At 43.1% G+C, this 19226-nt stretch overlaps 2 protein-coding genes across 2 annotated transcripts; both read right to left on the bottom strand.

Annotated features, from left to right (window-relative positions):
* Window positions 1-6105: 6105 nt before the first annotated feature.
* On the bottom strand, window positions 6106-10707 carry LOC130128757 (solute carrier family 52, riboflavin transporter, member 2-like). Its single transcript, XM_056298472.1, has 4 exons — window positions 10431-10707; window positions 7151-8015; window positions 6849-6972; window positions 6106-6715 (listed from the first exon to the last, which is right to left on the bottom strand). Exons 1-4 carry the CDS (start codon window positions 10558-10560, stop codon window positions 6506-6508), a joined length of 1329 nt encoding a protein of 442 aa, XP_056154447.1. The 5' UTR covers window positions 10561-10707; the 3' UTR covers window positions 6106-6505.
* A 4939-nt stretch (window positions 10708-15646) lies between these two features.
* LOC130129047 (uncharacterized) lies at window positions 15647-19024 on the bottom strand. The gene is made up of 3 exons (XM_056298842.1): window positions 18999-19024; window positions 18605-18687; window positions 15647-18474 (listed from the first exon to the last, which is right to left on the bottom strand). Exons 2-3 carry the CDS (start codon window positions 18663-18665, stop codon window positions 15842-15844), a joined length of 2694 nt encoding a protein of 897 aa, XP_056154817.1. The 5' UTR covers window positions 18666-18687; window positions 18999-19024; the 3' UTR covers window positions 15647-15841.
* Window positions 19025-19226: the final 202 nt, after the last annotated feature.

Here is a 19226-nt window from a genome sequence, read left to right as displayed (position 1 = left end):
GGGGGAAATAGCGTGATCCTCAAACGCACTACGTCCCCTTGGTGAAACCCCTCATTGTCAGGTGAAAAGCGGCTTGTGACTCCACTCAGAGTTGTAAAAACCAGGTCCAGAAAGTAAAAGTCCAAACCATGTATTTGCTCCACTCATGCACTACAGCAGCAGATTCTAGTCAACACCACTCCTCAACTAGGTAGGAAAAACTAGCTAATCAAATCAGCTGCTTTAGTAACGTGGTTGGAGCAAATACACGGCTTGGACATTTACTTTCTGAACCTGGTTTTTACAACTCTGCGTATCGGAGGAGGCATGTGGTAGTCTGCAGCCCTCCCCGGATCAGCAGAGGGGGTGGAGCAGCGACTGAGACGGCTCGGAAGAGTGAGATAATTGGCCAGATACAACTGGGAAGAACAAAAAGGGGGGGGGGACTATGACATGGGGAAAAAAAACAAAAAAAAACAAAGCAAAACAAAACAAAACAAAAAACAACAAGACCGGGTCTGTACAACTTTATCAGCGATTCATGACCACAGAGAAAGATGCACTCATGCTACAACTTCCCCTAAGTTTATCAGTTCATCTCAAAACACTCGTCAGCTCTGGCCTGATATGGTGAAGTGAAATAAGGTTGCTTCCTCTAAAAATGTCTTTTGTTGATCATATCACTGAACCAGATCACATCATGCGTCTTCCTGGGCCTGCTGGGTCTGGCTCAGACCATGCATGGCATGTAACCCTGTCTTTTCCAACCTGTGTTTTCTGCAACTTTTCAGTCAAGACTATAAGCCTAACACACTTTCTCTATTTCAGGAAGACGTACTAAAGACAGATCGAAAGATGTTCTCCATATCTCATAAATTCAGCAGAAGCTTTTGAATCTAAAATACTGTGATGGACCATGGGATGACCTATGTATGACACAATGAAATAAAGTTATTGCACATCCTACCTCCACCTCAGATAAAGATTTACAAGTAAAGTGCCATTCAGTTTGACAAAGGCGCATTACTTTGTTCCATTCCTGCTTGTTTGTAATGCATTCTTACTGAAGATGTCACTCATTTCCCCATCATTTCCATCATCAATCCCATCAAAAGCATAAAGCCCTTATCCCAGTCACTCGAGGCATCCCCTCCTCTCTCTCTTTCACATTCTCCTTCCCCGAGCATGTGACTCAGATCAGCCACGCCGCATGACTGAAGGAATGTGGACAGTTCGTGTTTCCCAACCAGATGGCGCAAACGAGAGAGAGAGATATAGAGAGAGCGAGAGTATTGCGAAAAGCTGTTCAGATGAGGAGCAGTCATCGTTTAGTTTTTCAGGGATATTTTTATGTTAACGTGTCATCCAAATAAACAGCACTGTCATGGTGAGCAAGAACCAGCATCAGTCTTATAACAGTGATAATCTTTAATGGTTTGTTGGATATTGACATTATATATCTAGGCCTGGGCGGCACGGTGGTGCAGTGGTTAGCACGGTCACCTCACAGCAAGAAGGTCCTGGGTTCAAATCCCGGGGTAATCCAACCTTGGGAGGGGGGGGTCATCCTCTGTGTGGAGTTTGCATGTTCTACCCATGTCTGCGTGGGTTTCCTCCAGGTGCGCCAGTTTCTCCCACAGTCCAAAGACATGTAGGTCAGTAGAATCGGCTGTACTAAATTGTCCCTTGGTGTGAATGTGTTGGCCCTGCGATGGACTGGTGGCCTGTCCAGGGTGTCTCCCCGCCTGCCGCCCAGTGACTGCTGGAATAGGCTCCAGCATCCCCGCGACCCGAGTTCAGATAAGCAGCTTGGATAATGGATGGATGGATATCTAGGCCTGCATACACACACATATATGCACACAGACATGCATGCATGCACACACATGCATGCCCACACGCACACACACACACACACATACACACACAATTCCATATATATCTAACTGTAATTGTTGTTTGCTAGATAGTGTTGCTATCAAAGCCTGTGAATGTGGTCTGATGCCAGCATTAAGGAGCTTCTTTCTTCGGTACCATTTTGTAGCCCATGCTCTCTGAAACTGTCACTTCTTGTGCCCAAAAGCAAGAGAGCGGACAAACTTCAATTTAAGACATTTCAATATTTCCTAACTCAGAATAGGTTTTGCATTCCCTCGTGTCCTTATATTACTGGGCAACTGTATTTTTGCCTTACATGGAAGCTGTGTCTTGTCTGCGACTGTGGACCAAACCACCTCGGCCTTTGAATAAAGATGGGGAATCTTATAATTTCAGGTGAATTCAGGGTTTCAACATGATTAAACTCTTTAATATTGCCCAAGCTTACATCCTGTAGAGGAGGGTTGTTTTTTAAAAAAAAAATTATCTCTATGTGCTCTACAAAAAGCACATTGGGATTTATGGGATTTAAAAAAAGAGCAACTCTCAACTGTGCCTGTCTCCAAATGAGAGACAAAATGGGTTTGAGAATTCTGTGGGAGGGGGCCCGTCGAATGAACAAAGGACTAAATACGCCATGAGAATTTTGATCAGCAAAGACTATATATCACTGGAAATGCAAATACACTCATTTAATGAATGAGCATTCATCTCGAGGCTTATTTTGCTTTCTGCACACTGACATAAAAATAGACTTATTTGTTACAAAATTAACATTAACTGCTGCCAGCAGTGAACAGCAGTCAAAATGAGCAATTTGACAGATGCACATTTTACAACCTATAAATCTAGATGGTTTTACAATGGGAACCTTACGTCCAATATCCCTTAACTACTCCTGTAATGTTAATTGTTGCCATACTACTGTCATGCTACAGTTATAGCTACCTGCCATGCTTAGGCCACGTATAGGAAGGGGAGATCAATATTTCTGGGTGAGTAATTTGTCCATCCCTGTACACCAATGGCTGCGGGGGGGGGGGGGGTTGCAGCAACCCTTTATGTCAGTGGACATTATAAAGACAAGCGTGACTGGGGGGAGTGCCCATCTAAGTTTAAAGGTGGCCTCGCAGTACTTCCCTCATGATCGATTCAGATCGATATTTTACCTTCCAGTTGACTGAGCAGATGTGATGCAAATAAACTTCCTAGCCTGTCAACAGTGACTTTTGGGCCCCCTCCACTTCTTAAACCCGTTTGCATCTGTGGTTTTCATTCCAGTCCTCATATAACCACAATGCGGCTCATCTTTTTATGCTGCTGGGTAGTTTAATTACGTTTATGTGGCATGTGAGGTATTCCAGCAGTCTAGGGCCAAATTGCCTTTGGCCACTGCTCCCATACCAGTTTTCTGATTGAAAAGCACTGGGCTATGCCCATCCCTCCAAACTGGCATCCCTCCCACTGACCGCTCGCTGACTGGGTCCATCCTATTCAAGTGCATCATCTATTCCATGCACAAGAGCTGCTAACGTAGTGACACAAGGTAAAATAAAAACAAAATTTTTTTCCCAAATCTTTGGGGAAGACTGACCCCGACAACAGGTAGCCTACATGTTGTGAACTCATACCATCTGATTTAAATTCTTCTTTTTATAAATTTACACGTTTTAGACGCAGACATTGAGTTTAGGTGCCCTGCATATTTGGGGATGATTTTGAAAACCAGATTAACTCTTCAGTAACACTTTTCTCTGAAGGCCTCATTTTCACCATCACTCCCTCTAGGCACAGCCATTGTAAGACGTGGCTCCCCCTAGTGTATATAATGTGCCACTGCAACAGGCCCTCTACGAATTAACGTGGACTTACCCTCTGCTATATGCTTGATCACCACCCACTAATGAATTCATATAGAATTTTAAAATGTCTCCGTTTAAGTCAAAATGATGTATTCCCGTTACACGTTGAGTCAGAATGAGTACGAATAAACATCAACCACAGCAAATCTAAAGGGAAACACTCATGACCCTCGTCATAGTCTATGCATGGTAACTGAAACACCAAGCTTTGTTTATATTCACTGAGGTATTTCCAGAGATGTTATGCATTTAGTCAAGTGTGTTGCCAAGAATAATATATGGCAGTCCAAAGTCTCATGGAGCACACTGTACCTGACACTTTATGTCCCACACATGGATTTAATGGTTAATTCTTCTTATCATTACCCATAATATCGGTACACATTTGAGCATTTTCATAATGTAGTCAAAAATGAGTAGTGTTGTAAGTTTGTGCTAAGCTATACTGAAACTCCACGATATGTTTTTGGAGGGTTGGGAATTTCAACGTGTTATGATGAATCAAGAATTTAAGAAAAAGAAATGATCTCGTCTTTTCAGATTACTATTAAATTGAGCTCTGGTACAAAAGATTTCATTCAGACTTTAACCTTGACGTTCAAAGCAAAACCTTTTCCCCCCTTCAGAATAATGCAGTGTCACTATTAGAAAAAAAAACAGCACAAGTTAGAATATAAAACCCAAGAAATTAGACTCTTTAAACTTTTCAGGTTGTTACACAAGTGTTGCCGTCAGGTTCAGGACAGAGAAAAAAAATAACTTATTTTACATTTGCTTTTAAACAAGTCTTTAATGTTTTACCTGTCATTTTAAAACTTACATTAATCTGAAATTTAGTTTCATCTCTGTGTTTTATGCTGAACTGAAAGAATGGATGACAATTACACAAAACTTGAAAGATGAAAAAAAAAGAAAGAAATGAGAGAAAACTTGTAAGAAATGGCCACTGTCATACAAGCAATCAAACTCAATAATTGGTGAAATGAAAAGCTACAAAAATTGTTTTCTTTAGTGACAGTTCAACACAGAAAACAGCATTACAATATAGAAATGAAGGCAAATGAACTGAAACTCAACTTTCGGAGTTCTATAAAATCTAAAGTTTACAAACTTGGAAGTTTTGTAGCAGCACATTTTAATAAAATGACCATACAAAAGCAATACAGCATATCAGAAAGAAATTTCTGTTGTTCCTTCAAGAACCGACATGTCACACTTTGTAATATGGCAGACATATAGGACTGTTAGTGTACACGATGATTTTGACTCTGCTGTTAAGCAAAAAGAAAGACACTCTTCCCTTAAGGCAATGTAATCACATACAGCACATTAGGAATGACAACTTTAAAATGATCAGTTGAAACGTCATTATAAAATATTGTACAAAACCCACAGCCAAATCTAAAAAGAAATAGTACTAGTTAACAGGCATTTTCATTAAGAAGTTAAAACAATTTTTTTAAACATATACAAACATTTTGGGCATGAAATATATGAGATTCCCAACATTTTAGATGTAGCATATCCATAATAGCAGTTTCACACAACCAGCAAGAATTTTGCTTTTCCACCAACAGATTTAACTGTGCAACTGAATTGCACCCACTCTTATATCAAAACATATACTTTGGGACATCTGACTTTCCCAGAATTCAAGGCTGAATCTTGTTGACATTAAATTGAATTATGCATTTCAGCGGAAGAGGTAGCCAAATATAAGTAGATATGAAATGACCAGTAATCTTCTAAAGTTATAAAACCTACACGTGTGACTAAAAGTTACATGCCACTGGTCCGTCTGAATGTGATTACATCTTACTTCTTAGGCCCGGGCAAAACCAACAAGAATGAATAAGTTAGTGCTTCTGTCCCTGAGTAAAAATCAAACAATTCACATATGGGTCACTATCAGACAGCAGCTCTACTCATCTGTATTCCCTGTAAACCATCAAAATTACATACTGTATACAGTACATTCATTATAGCGCAACACACTTGTTGTGTTGATGAATAATAAGTCATACATAACCATGGCCAACATACAGCAACTCAATACTCCCATGATCTGAGAGCCTTTTTGCAATGTCTGATCAGGCTCCCACGCTTCTTGGTGTGTCATTTAAAAAAAATTTTTTTTTGGATTTTTTTCCCCCCCTCATTTTTCTCCCCAATTGTATCTGGCCAATTACCCCACTCTTCCAAGCTGTCCCAATCTCTGCTCCACCCCCATTGCCGAGCCGGGGAGGGCTGCAGTCTACCACGTCTCCTCTGATAAATGTGGAGTCGTCAGCCGCTTCGTTTCACCTGACAGTGAGGAGTTTCACCAGGGGGACGTAGCACGTGGGAGGATCACGCTACCCCCCCCCCCAGTTCCCCCACCCCCGAACAGGCACCCCAACAGACCACAGGAGGCGCTAGTGCAGCGACCAAGTCACATAGTCACATCCGGCTTCCCACCCGCGGACACGGCCAATTGTGTCTGTAGGGACGCCCGACCAAGCCGGAGGTAACACAGGGATTCGAACCGGCGATCCCCGTGTTGGTAGGCAATGCAATAGACCACCACGCCACCCAGACACCCAGTCAGTGTGTCACTTTGACCCAGAGAGTCATACCTCAATGACAGCATGATCTCGAAGAAAGGAGAGTAGGCCTATTTGGTGCATAACCCCACTTTCGCAACTTTTTCCAATTATCTCCCTGTAGAAATCAATGAACGTTGTGCATCCAGAAAAATTTTTTTTTTTAAAAAACCTTGTACAAATAAATTCAACATGATATTCCTGCTAACTACAGATATCCACACATTCTTGTGACCTGGCAAACACTTGGTAGATGCTCACTAAGGGGAACATAGTGATTGCTCCAATAAGTGAGCCGGTCTGGATGGAGATGCCGCACCACAGCAGGGCAGCATGACCTGCCTCATGGAGCAGGGTCCCAATCATCACCTTCAGATAGGAGAACAGCCCTGTGAATAAAATCCAGGAGATGATCTATAGGAGAAGCAAACACATGATTGAAATTAGTGACCAACACACACTACAGGGATGGGGGGGATGAAATAAATTAAAAAAAAATGCTTCTGTATATTAACAGTATGACGTGAGAAAACATATTGTGTCTCACCACTAAGGCTATGCCAGCAGGGCTGCCCAAGAGAGGGGGACAGGGGCTGAGCGCTGCTAATGCCATGAGATATGCTGCAAAGACTCCCGCAACCAGAGACATCATTCCAAGACCAATAGAAGACCTAGGAGACGGGGCGGGACCATAAAAGAGAAGTCAAATGTTTTCTTAAGAAAAAGCAGCCACATCTGTTAAACAGAAGCACACTTGTGCTTATGTTTGACAATTGTGCAAAAGTATAAATAGTTACCCAACCATATGGATATCTTTTACTAAAAGTTGGATCCTTCAAATTCTCTTACCTGAGTAGTACAAACATAGCCATGAAGCAGGCCACTGGGTTGGCTATGTTACCAAGGACCACAGATAGGTGAAAGGTCATGGTACCATAGGGCAGACAGGTGAAACTCTGGACAGAAGGCAGCACTCCATTGGTGAGGGCATTGGAGACGCCAAGTAGCACCAGTAGGTAAATGTTGCGTGGCGTCCAAAATGTCTGGGCAGGTGGTTGTTTCACCACCTCCACCTGGTCCTCAGACACTGGCATCCTTCCATTGTGTAATGGGTCTGTCTCCTCCCTGTTCTCCTTTGGTGCCACCATTATGAGGTCAGACCCTTGCTGCGGTGTGTCCGGTTGCTGTAACGCAGTTTGTCTTCGTGTCAGGGCCAGAAAGCACAGGGCCGAGATTGACAGCATGATAAATAAGAACCAGAAGAAGTTCTGGGCAGGGAAACCCTCCTTCAGGTACTGCGGGTGCACTGTACCATTTACTGTTTTACATTCGACCTTCCCGACACCCTGTGCTAAGGCTACAATACAGGGGAACAGGGCACTTAAGCCCTGTCCGATGAAGAAGGTGCGAATGTACTGGGAGGGGTAACGGAACATGAAGGGCAGAAAGGTGACGTTGGACGTACAGCACACCAGAGACAGCACGAAGGTGAAAAGCAGGAATGGTACTGACCTTTCCTTTCCGGCCACTGTGAATGTGTGAGACCAGAAGACTGCCAGGAAAGCAGACACCACCACTGCCAACACCTGGATGGCGTGAATGACAAGGCGCTCGTTTAACCTTCCTGGAGCACAATGATGTGTAATGGTCACAGCTATCGGACCCAGGTTACCAAATGCTATCAGCACTGAGAGGTAGGCTGGCAGATTCCACCCTGCAAACACAAGAGGGCTGTTGTCATTTGTGTTGTGTTGATACCTTAAATGACTACTGCACATTCACACTTGGAAATAAACAACACTATAAATGGATGTTAAAGATTCAAAGTTAAGATTCAATAGCCTTTGTATTTTCTCCTTTCCCTACAATATACTGTTATTTCATAATATCTTGAATCAACAAGTCTCAAGTGTTGCAGTCCCCTTTGCTCAGTCTCTAGTCATATCCCGTTGTTTTCCTTGCAGTATCAAATCAGCTGATGCAGCAACCCAATTCCCCACACAGTTCATTACATTTCACCTACTGCACTCTATTTGACTTATCCATTACAGAACATGATAAGTGTCATCCAAAGGAGTTGAATCAAGTGCAACTGGACTTGGTATATATCCGTGAAGCCGTTTCGCCTCTCATCCAAGAGGCTTCCTCAGTTCGTGCCTTTCTGACTAGACGAAGCTAGTCTGACTGGCTGGTGGTGAGACTCAGAATTTATCCTCTTGGAGTCATTGTCAGAGCTATAGATGTCCATGGCTCTTTGTGTCTCGATGTTTACCAACGCCCGTCGCTAACAGAGTCATAGGTAAGAGTGGCTCTTTTGTGTACCGATATTTGGCCGCGCCCCTCATTATCGGAGCTATTTGTTTAGCAGATAGGGCAACTTTAGAAGAACTAGTCTTGAAAATGTGGTTTTTAACCCATTTGAGCTTAACAATGAGGTGGATCATATAGGCCTCAGTATGATCGGCCCTGATATGAATTGTTTCTCTTTAATGAATGAGCCCTGGAGTTATTAGAATGAGAAACAATTTGAGGACCTTACTAGAACGCTTCCATCAGAATTAACTTTTTTTCTACTTTCCACCTTAATACCCATAACCTCTGACGACATTATGATCACCTTGCTCATTTTATAACGTCCTTGAACAATGACTTCTCTATGATTGCATTAACAGAAACATGGCTTTCAGAAGATACAAAAAGTCTTTACGAGTCTCTCAGCACAACTCGGTTCATTCTACCAGAGAAAGTAAAGCTGGAGTTGGGGTATCAATTTATGTACATGGGGATCACCCACCTACCCCAGCCCCGCCATTGAGTGCGGTTTCACACCCGCACTCATTTTCAAATATAAGCTGATCGAGACTCATCATTCACAGGCATTAACTCACTAACCTTGCGCCTTTATTACATTTTCTACATTTTCTCAATGTACAGTTAGTTATGGTTATTTAATCATTTTCAGTTTTGGTGCAGTGGTTCTAACTTGTGCTTTTGACGGCTGTAGAAGCGCTACCGGACAACTGGGTCGGTCGGGCTGAGCTTACGCCGCGGTTGGCGGAGCAGTCACCCCGGGACCGGAAAGCCGCGGCCCGTCGCGTGGGGCCCCCTTCCGTCGGGGCGGTGTCTGACGCCATGCTGGAAAGCGGGCCGGTGGAGGAGACCGGGTACGGCGGCGAGCCGGCAAAGCGCCGGGCCCTTCTCATGGATCTCCCCAGCTACCCTTGCCCATGCTCCTGCCTCACACATCCACGCCCCCCCCCCCCCCACAGCCCCTTACCCCCCACTCAGCTTACATTATGCAGTGCGTGGAGTTAAGACTCAGACCTGGGGGGAGAAGTTCAACTTAATTATGCACGCAACAGTAGCGCTGAAAAGGCACTTGGCTAAAACAGCTGCAAGCAAACCCACCGCCGTGAAGTTAGTTTTAAGTTCGATATTCGACTGACATTCCCTCTGGATCCGGCTGCTTCAGTTTCACCTAGTGTTGACAATAAGAGAACGGCTAGCTCACCTCTGAGCGCTTGCTTTTAACCGCAAGGGTTCACTTAGGGACCATCAATATATTACTGTTTGAATGATACAACCCTATTGTTATTTTCGTCTTTACGCATGCTCAATAATCCAGGTAAGCAAATCACATAAAGGTGAATTAGTTCATCTGGCCACGTTTAGCGGGAGAAACGTTTCATCACTCATCCAAGTGTAGTGTCCATAAAAGGACATTCTCAGTCTTCTGACTGACCAAGTCACTTGTACGCTCACTTAACGTTGTGTCCAGATGAACTCATTTACCTTTCTGTGATCATTGTAATTTCCCGTATCTCCGTGCTGATTTGCCCGTATTAGTGAAAATTAGGATTAAAATTTACTTAATTCGTCTCATGTTGCACACCTATTTTTGGTTTTGTGTCAAACAGTAATTTATTGATAGTCCTTAAGGTGAGCTAACCGTCCTCTTACTGCCAACAGGTGAAACTGAGGGGGGAAAAAGCCGCTGGATCCGGAGTGAACGGCTGTCGAATACCCAATTTAAAACTAACTTCACCACGGTCGCGAACGCTTCCAGCACACTCCTGATAAGCCTATAGTAAACACTGATAAGATACGAACTGATCATAGAAGTACTGACCTTCAGGCAAAACATTGACAACCACTGGGAGCTCGACCCATAGACAGTTGACGGAAACCCAGGAACCCATGGCGAAGAGAGCCATCAAAACATGGGTCACCGCCGCGCTGCTCCACCAGCTGCCCGCCATATCGCTGCTTTGTACACACAAAAATAATAATAAACAGACCGGATCTAGTTGGTCCTCTTCTAGATAACAGAAAATCTGCAACTATCGGGAAACCAACAGTGTGGCCACGCTACCCGGACGCCCCTCAACCCAAATTCATGACCAACCCCTTCGCATTGGTGGAGAGGTTGAGAGGAAACATACGAGTGGCGGAGGGTTACGCTCTTATCCCCGCCCATTATCTCAGGCCCAATCAGTTGACCAATGATGGAGGCCGGGGCTTTCTGTGAACAATGGATGCGTTCGATTTCTTGCCCGTACGCGCTCCACTCCCAAGCCCCGTCCGGCCGGGAATGGAGACTCTTCTTATTAAATGATATTCCACACATTTTCTGAGAAATGATAATGTGGCTATCGTGGAAATTCAGAAAAGCTTACCAGTTTACTGTGGTGCAGCTGTTAAGAGCGGGAAAATACAACTATTGTCACGATATTACGCTAACCAAATTCCCAGAGACAAATTAAAGGAAAAACCTCAGCGCTTGACAGTGAGGGGATCCGGGGGCTCTGTTATGCTGTGTGTGTGGGGGGGGCATTTTCCTGACATGGTTTGGGTCCACTTGTCCCCTTACAGGCAAGGGTCACTGCAAATCAATACGAAGTTATGTTCACCTTTATCCTATGATGAAACATTTCTATCCTGATGGGAGTGGTCTCTTCCAGTATGTCAGTGCCCCCATCCACAGGGCACGAGGGGTCACTGAATGGTTTGACGAGGATGAAAATGATGTGAACCATGTGCTATGCCCAGCTACCAGCTCTTAACCCAATTGAACACCTATGGGAGATTTTGGATTGACCGGTTACAGTGCTCTCCACCACCATCATCAAAACACCAAATGAGGGAATATCTTTGGGAAGAATGGTGTCCATCCCTCCAGTAGAGTTCAGAGACTTGTAGAATCTATGACAAGGAGCACCGAAGCTGTTCTGGAGGCTCGCGGTGGCCCAACACCTTACTAATACACTTTACGTTGGGGTTTCCTTTATTTTTCTGAATAATGTTTGCTTTTGCCTGTTACTTTTCAATTCAGGAAAAAAATGCTTGCAAAGGTTTTGTTGGCATAAAACATATTTACTGATATTTTGGTAATATCTAAACCACACTCAGCTTTACATTCATCTAAGCGTCTTCCTTCGTATGGAGGGTATATTTTACCTAAATTATTTGACGTCCCCCTCCCAAAAAAACTATTGTTAAATGTACGTATTGTAAATCTATTGCCCCAAAGGTGATTTGAAGACTTGAAAGGTAGCCGCTGATCTGTGTTGACGCCACAACATGGGTATAAAATAGGTGTAACATTATTCCCAAGGTAGTACTTTTGTCAGTTGTTCGTTGAGTTTTTTTTTTAGTTTTGCAAAGAAAAATAGCTAATGGGGATATCTTTCAACTCAAACACACCAGTCTGCAGCTGTGTTAAGAGGTGAAGATCATTCTCGTTGGCAAAGACATGTACAGAAACTAAAGATATTAAATGGGGTTTACTAAAAAAAAGATAGCAAAACTGGAAAGTAAGTTTTATTTTCAGAGTTCCCTTCAGTGATCTAGGATAACTATACCGTCTATGATCAACTTAGACGCCCCTTGTCAAGCATTTTAAAATTTCGAGTGATGCAATGATTAATACTTATTTCACTAAAAAAACGTGAAAAAACCCAATATCAGTTAAATCAGGAACATGTACAGCACAAATCCTTTTTTTTCAGATGGCGGAGAATTAAGAAAGAGTGATGCAATGATTAATAACGCTGGATAACAAAAATTTTGAACGTTTTGCTTCCTGAAAAAAAAATTAGGGATCACGATGGGCAATGTCAAGCTGAACACAAAAACAATTTCAGATTTGCGGAATCACGTAGGAATTTGGATAAACATTATGTAAACTACTAATAAGACACGTTAGTCCCTGGCCGAGCGGTTAGTGCTGTCGCTTTGTGGTGCAGTACACCTCGTATCGAATCCCGCACCGGGCAAGAAAATAACCGCTTACAATTAAAATAACGTTAATGAATTTTAATGTGTTTAATCGCATAGCGGTTGCGTCAGGAAGGGCATCCGGCGTTAAGTGTTGCCCAATTATTAACGCGGGGTTTACAAGACCGCCATCGGTGCTGTGGCCCTCACAGGGTACCGACGGAAACGATCAAATCCGCTGTGGCGGTCGACCCCCTTGGGAAACTGGGAACAAGCCGAAAGAAAAGAAGACTCGCATAATGATGCTGACACATTGTGTTAGTTCAACTGAACTTAAAATGTTTTGCAGCTGATTCTCGTTTGTACTCAGCATCCGGCGTCTCTCGTGTCAGCGTCCAACAATAATCGGCCAGCATTGATGGATTCCAGTTGCCCTGACACCTCTTTTCCATGGTCGCAATGTCCCGGTGAAACCTTTCACCATGTTCATCCCTGACTGCACCGAGACCAGCAGAGAAGAAGTCCACGCGTGAATGCAAAAAAAAAAAAGAATTTTCAATGACGTTGCACTTTTGTATGTTTTAAGCATGTTGTGAAGCAGCTCACTGTAGTTTGGTACTCTGTACTTGCCTTTTTTTTATCAACAATATCCTTAAATGCCTTCCATGCTATTTTCTCTGGCCCCACTAGCAGATCTTCTAACTCCATGTCGTTTATGAGCTGTCTGATTTGTGGACCAACAAAAATGCCTTCTGTAATCTTGGCATCAGTTATTCTTGGAAACCGTCTCAAATAGCGAAATCCATCACCTTCTTGGTTCATTGCGTTCACAAAAAATGTCATCAGTCGGAGTTTTGTATGAAGAGGAGGCAGAAATACCTTTGTTGGGTCGACAAGTGGTTTACACGTATGCCCTGGACCGAAATGTTTACGGAGCTATCCCATTCACAAAGGAAACAATGCTGCTTCGTATAACCGAGCTGCGGTGCCAATACTTCCAGATCACCACAGATGTTCCAGTCGTAATTGTGATACTGTACGTGTTTCAACAACAGTTCCGTGATATTATAGGTTTCTTTCACGTGTACTGCGTAGCCAATGAGTACTGAAGGGTGGACATTGCCATTGAGCAACAGGACAGCCTTCAGGTTTAACCGTGACAAATCTATAAAGACACAACTGTTGTGAGTCATGCACACAACCCAAAGCCACGAACAATCCATCAATGTCAGTGCAGAGACAGAGGTTGTCCACCTGCGTAAAGAAGTTTGTCAAAGAACGTTTGTTTTTTTTGTTTTTTTAATTCCCCCCTTTTTTTCTCACCGATCATACCTCTCTGCTCCACCCCCTCTACCGATCTTGGGAGGACTGCAGACTACCACATACCTCCGATACATGTGGAGTCGCCAGCCGCTTTTCACCTGACAGTGAGGAGTTTCGCCAGGGGGACGTAGCGCGTGGGAGGATCACGCTATTCTCCCCAGTTCCCCCTCCCCCGAACAGGCGCCCCGACCGACCAGAGGAAGCGCTAGTGCAGCGACCAGGACACATATTCACATCTGGCTTCCCATCGGCAGATACGGCCAATTGTGTCTGTAGGGACTCCCAACCAAGCCCGAGGTGACATGAGGATTCGAACCGACGATCCCCGTGTTGGTAGGTAATGGAATAGGCCGCTACGCTACCCGGACGCCCTTGTCAAATGTTCTTGACGGTTCTGAAAGATAGAACCTGGTGACAGCAAACCACATCCTTGCAATCTTGAACCAAGTAGTTCTGCTTTATCCACCCATCCATTATCCAAACCGCTTATCCTGCTCTCAGGGTCGCGGGGATGCTGGAGCCTATCCCAGCAGTCATTGGGCGGCAGGCGGGGAGACACCCTGGACAGGCCGCCAGGACATCACAGGGCCGACACCCACACACACACACATACATACATTCAAACCTAGGGACAATTCAGTACAGCCGATTCACCTGACCTACAGATCTTTGGACTGTGGGAGGAAACTGGAGCACCCAGAGGAAAACCACACAGACACAGGGAGAACATGCAAACGCCAAACAGAGGACGACCCAGGACAAACCCAAGGTTGGACTACCCCGAGGCTCGAACCCAGGACCTTCTTGCTGTGAGGGGACCACGCTAACCACTGTGCCGCCGTAGTTCTGCTTTAGCTTCTGACACATCTAATTCCTTGACCAGGTCATTTAATTCTAGCTGTTATAAGATCAGGATAAGCAGGCATAAAGGGTCCAACATCTGGATCAGTGTCGTTTTCCACATCTGGTTCAAGCATTGTGGCATTTTCATCTGGGCTACATGTCCCTGGTGGCTTCGGTATTGGCAAACTGTCATGTGGCACTGGTCTCATGGTTGAAGGCAGATTGGGGTATTAAATAGATTTCTTAGTTTTAGTAAAGGTCGGATACATTGGTCAGACAGAAGTAACAGTCCGTCAGGTGATCCTTCTGTTCTCGCCATATCATAGGGACTGCAAATGGCATTGACTTCCGAGCCAAGCAACCTCTTAGCCAAGCTCTCAGGTTGACTGCACGTGTTGTACAACAAATGTGAGGAGCCTAGGGTTTCTTTTGGTCACTAATTTTACATCCGAAGTAGAGCTCATAGGCTTTCTTAATTAGTGCAGTCATGGTGCGTCGTTGAGCCTTACGCATATACTCACCACAGATGCAAAAGAATGTATAGCAGCTGTTGCAACATTGACGAGACACTTCTGCTGTATTAAATCTTCCCGAAGACAATTAATCCTATTGTTAAATATGCTTACTATCCTATTGCCTGTGCATCAACATGCATCCAAACAGCATCTGTAAATGTGAGCAGCTTTTATAGCCTGTCCGTCAGCATCTAACTTGACTAAGCAGGCCCAGGCATGCCTAAAACAACATTTGCATAGCACCTACACTGAGTGCATGGCCAGGCATGCTTGGACTGACCAAAACGGCTCGGTTTATGGGCAATATACTAGTAGACTTAAAATATGATGGGAAATCACAAAAATAGGTTACATCTACAAAACAGTATGTGATAGGAAAATTCTAAGGTGATTTTCATGATCAGCCATTCAAAATCAATAAAATACAACCAAAAGTGTTCAGGATGCAAAATTTTCATTGCCCAATTTCTTTTATTCAAACAAGTAAAAAACCAAACATTTTTCATTAATTAAATCAGGGACATGTACAGCACAAATCATAGTTCCTTTTCAGATGGCTGAGATCATTGAGGTCACAGAGCTTGCTTAGCCCATGAATACATAATCATACTGGCAAGTGTCACATGTCTATTTGGACTGAAAGTCATTTATCATTGCTCATTAACTCCTTAGTATCATTTACAATCTGACCCATTTCAGCCTCTGGTATCTGTACAGGGATGGGTTTTGATTTTGTCAGCCTCGGTGCAAGGACAAAACTGTAACCAGGTTTCACCCGGGGAAGCGCAAGTTTCAGTCGGTAAGTCATCTCGGAGTTATGGCCGATTGGTTCTAAGTTTGGGTCATTGTTGTCAAGGAACATTTTCTGGTATAATATCTCACAACGTAGTGCTTCCCGTCTGGCAGCACGAGTTTTCCCATCAAAACGCAGTAGCAGCTTGTCAACATCTTGCTGTGTCTTGCAAGGCCCTCCATTTCTACTTACTGTGGCCATTATGTATTTTCTGTCAGTGTTCTCAACTATGTGCTGAGTTTCATTTGTATCATGTCTCTGGGCAATTTCTCCAACCTCCAGTTTCTTGTGGGCTTCACTTAGTTTCTGCACTTTTCTGGAGTGAGGAGATTTCTTTCTTTTTGGGCTACGGAGAACATTCTTCTTAGCTTGCCTATGGGATGATTCCTCAAAAACATCATCAGATGAAATAGATAAGTCATCATCATCCTCTGAGCTACATGTCGGTGAGAAATCATAAGGGTGTTTGGAGGCATTGTTTGGTCTTTTCCTTTTGTATGGGCTTCTACGATTAGATGGGTACTTCCCCATTAAGACAACAAATTTGCAGTTTGCCATTTGTAAGCATATGTCTGGTGGGGGGCTTTGGGAATATTTTCCTCCTGGCAGAAAATCCCCCAGGTTTTCCTCAGTAACTGCAGCAATCGCTTTTAAAATCTTTTTCAAAGATGCTCTGATTAGGTCCCTGTTTGTGTGCCAGTGACCACAGTAATGGAATATCTTATCAAAAGTTTTCTCTTGCAGGGGAACCTGCAGAAAGGCATTTACAGACTCCTCAGGTTCCAAGAATGTTGAAGGATCTTTGGACCACTCAAGGAGTCTTTGGTAAAGAAACAGCATATATTTGCCATAGTGTGTATATTCTCCTTCACTTTTCATAAGTTGCAAGTAAGGACCCAGTATTTTGCAATAAATGAGGGCCAAAACACATACAAGGCTCTGTATTACATTGTCTGTTGAATCAGCGCTAATACTCTCCAGGATGATATCCTGGCAGTCATCATCGTTCATTAACAGCAGGTCCGAGAAGAAGAGGGCAATCTCATTGTGATGGTGAATAAGACCTGCGGCAGCTTCAAAGTAGTCAATCAATCGGTTTGATAAACTAACTGAGAGTTTGGAGGGATTTTGCTTTTCCTCACAAAAAGCAACCCAGTGCTTTCTGTAGTTTTGCTTAGCAGAAGCCTTAGGATTTAAGATATCACATGCCATGTGAATGTATCGTGAGGTGGCACTTTCAGAGAAGTTCACAAAGCTCTTGAATTTTGGAATTTTATCGCGGCCTAATGGTTCCCCAGTGAACTTTATGAGCTCCCCTTCCAAGCTAATCAGTTGCTGTTCAATTGCATTGTACATGTCAACAAAGAAATAAGCATTGTAGTGTAAGAAATCCAATGGAGATGCCAATAAGATGTCTTCAGGAAGGGATGCAAGTTTTAACTGAAATTCCATCATGTCAGGATGTTCTTTGCATGTGAGAGTGAATTGGTTTTTGAGAAGATCCATGGAAACTTGCTTGGAAGCATCAGTTCGCTTACCATAAACACATGTCAGCTTTTGGACAGAAAGAATAGCAATGTCAAGCAGTGTTAAAGCATCTCCTTTGTCGTCTGGAGCGGTTTCTTCCCAATCACTGGATTTATCAGCATCTTCATCATTTTCTTCACTTGAAGAGATATTTTCACTTTTCACAATTATCATTTTATGTGGGTCAAGGTGAGAGCAGGATTTGTCTTCATCATACATAATGTCAAAACTTTCATTTTCCTCATTATCTCTCACTTTTTCACAACCTAACAAAGTGTCTTTTTTCATGCGTTTTTTGGCACCAAATCTCCGCATTTCAACTTTTTGTGGTACCAGATCAAAAGGACTTTGAAGCAGGTTTTCCTTTGCAGTGTTCCTCCTGTGACTTCTTGTTGCATGATTGTGATGATAAAGTTTTAATTTTCTCATCTGAGAGGTAAGGGTTTTGTATGCTCTCTGAACATCCCCATCCCTGCAAAACTCAGGATTAAAATTTTTAAGCCAAGCCACTAAATTCACAGGGTCAATTTTTTCCCTCACAGCAAAGTTACTCAACTCAACAATCAAACCATATGTTACTTCGATGGACTTTGCTTGCTCTGAAAAATCTCTCATCTCCAACAGATCTGCTCTTTCAACTCCAATGCTGTCACATATTGGGCCAACAAAATTAAAGTTCACATCTGATTCCAAGAAGGTCAGCCTTGCGTCACTTCCTAGACTCAATGTTGTTGCGATGCCCGTTTCAATCAAACAACGGAAATCAGCAGACTGATGCTTTGGGAAAATCTTCTGAAGCCATTCTACCACAGCTTTCCAAGACAGATTACTGTCCTCTCTCATAAGTCCTACTTGAATGAGAAGTCTGTTTTTACATGGTGCTTCATGAAGTGCTAATCCCTCCCCTGTCTGAGGTCCATTGAAGTCTGTAATTAGCTTCCAAAAGTTATCATCTCCTGGAATACAGAGATCTTTGTGAGCAATTAAGAAAACAGTGGTTGATTAATCTTTATATTTTACAGCTTGAGTTCATCTACATTGTAATTATCAACAGAAATAAAAAACTATCAGTGTTTTTCCACTTACTCAGATTAGCCTCCATTACAGCTGGTTTCCCTGAAAAAGAGAAGTCTTTGTCTTCCTCCATAACCGACTTAAATTTAAAACATCTGAAACAATTTAAAAGTTAATGAATATCAGAGTTCCCCATCTAAAATAACCATGCATTAAAATGTGCATGCTAAATGAAATCATGCAACCTTGAAGTTTACAAGTCACATGTCCTCCAATTTTTTACTACAAGGTGCTAATAAAAGCTACCCTACAAATTAGCGTGCGGAGCTTGTAGCGCTACAGTATTTGCAAAGCATTCGCTATAGTCATTAAGCAAATTTACATTAATAGGCCGACGGTGCATATCTGAAAAATACTAGTAATTTCAAATGTACAGGGCTTGTGAGAAAATTGTTTTGTTTCTTACCACTGCTTTCTTTTACCACAGTAATGGGCACACAAGCGTTTTTTTTTTCGTCCCCCATCCGCACTCCAGGAAGACTTGCCCCTACTCTGTCTCTTATTGGCTAAACCTAAACCCCATCCAACCTTCAACCAACCTAACCAACGGAGGCAACAAATATTAGCCAATCAGAGGTAGAGTTTCCGGAATAAATAAAGCAGCACGTAGGACCAAAAATAATGCTCTGACACA

Source organism: Lampris incognitus, chromosome 18 (genome assembly GCF_029633865.1).
Source record: "Lampris incognitus isolate fLamInc1 chromosome 18, fLamInc1.hap2, whole genome shotgun sequence".
Classification (NCBI taxonomy): Eukaryota; Metazoa; Chordata; class Actinopteri; order Lampriformes; family Lampridae; genus Lampris; species Lampris incognitus.
The sequence above is the reverse complement of the archived record's forward strand: the minus strand, read 5'-3'. Positions and strand labels throughout refer to the sequence as shown.

Excerpts from the sequence above, each read along its gene's own strand:
- LOC130128757 (XM_056298472.1), bottom strand. The coding sequence starts at position 10,560 with ATGGCGGGCAGCTGGTGGAGCAGCGCGGCGGTGACCCATGTTTTGATG. Across the intron at positions 8,016-10,430 it reads TGTCAATGTTTTGCCTGAAG|GGTGGAATCTGCCAGCCTAC; the intron begins GTCAGTACTTCT and ends TTGTGTTTGCAG. Across the intron at positions 6,973-7,150 it reads GCTATGTTTGTACTACTCAG|GTCTTCTATTGGTCTTGGAA; the intron begins GTAAGAGAATTT and ends CCCGTCTCCTAG.
- LOC130129047 (XM_056298842.1), bottom strand. The coding sequence starts at position 18,665 with ATGGAGGAAGACAAAGACTTCTCTTTTTCAGGGAAACCAGCTGTAATG. Across the intron at positions 18,475-18,604 it reads TGTAATGGAGGCTAATCTGA|GAGATGATAACTTTTGGAAG; the intron begins GTAAGTGGAAAA and ends TCTGTATTCCAG.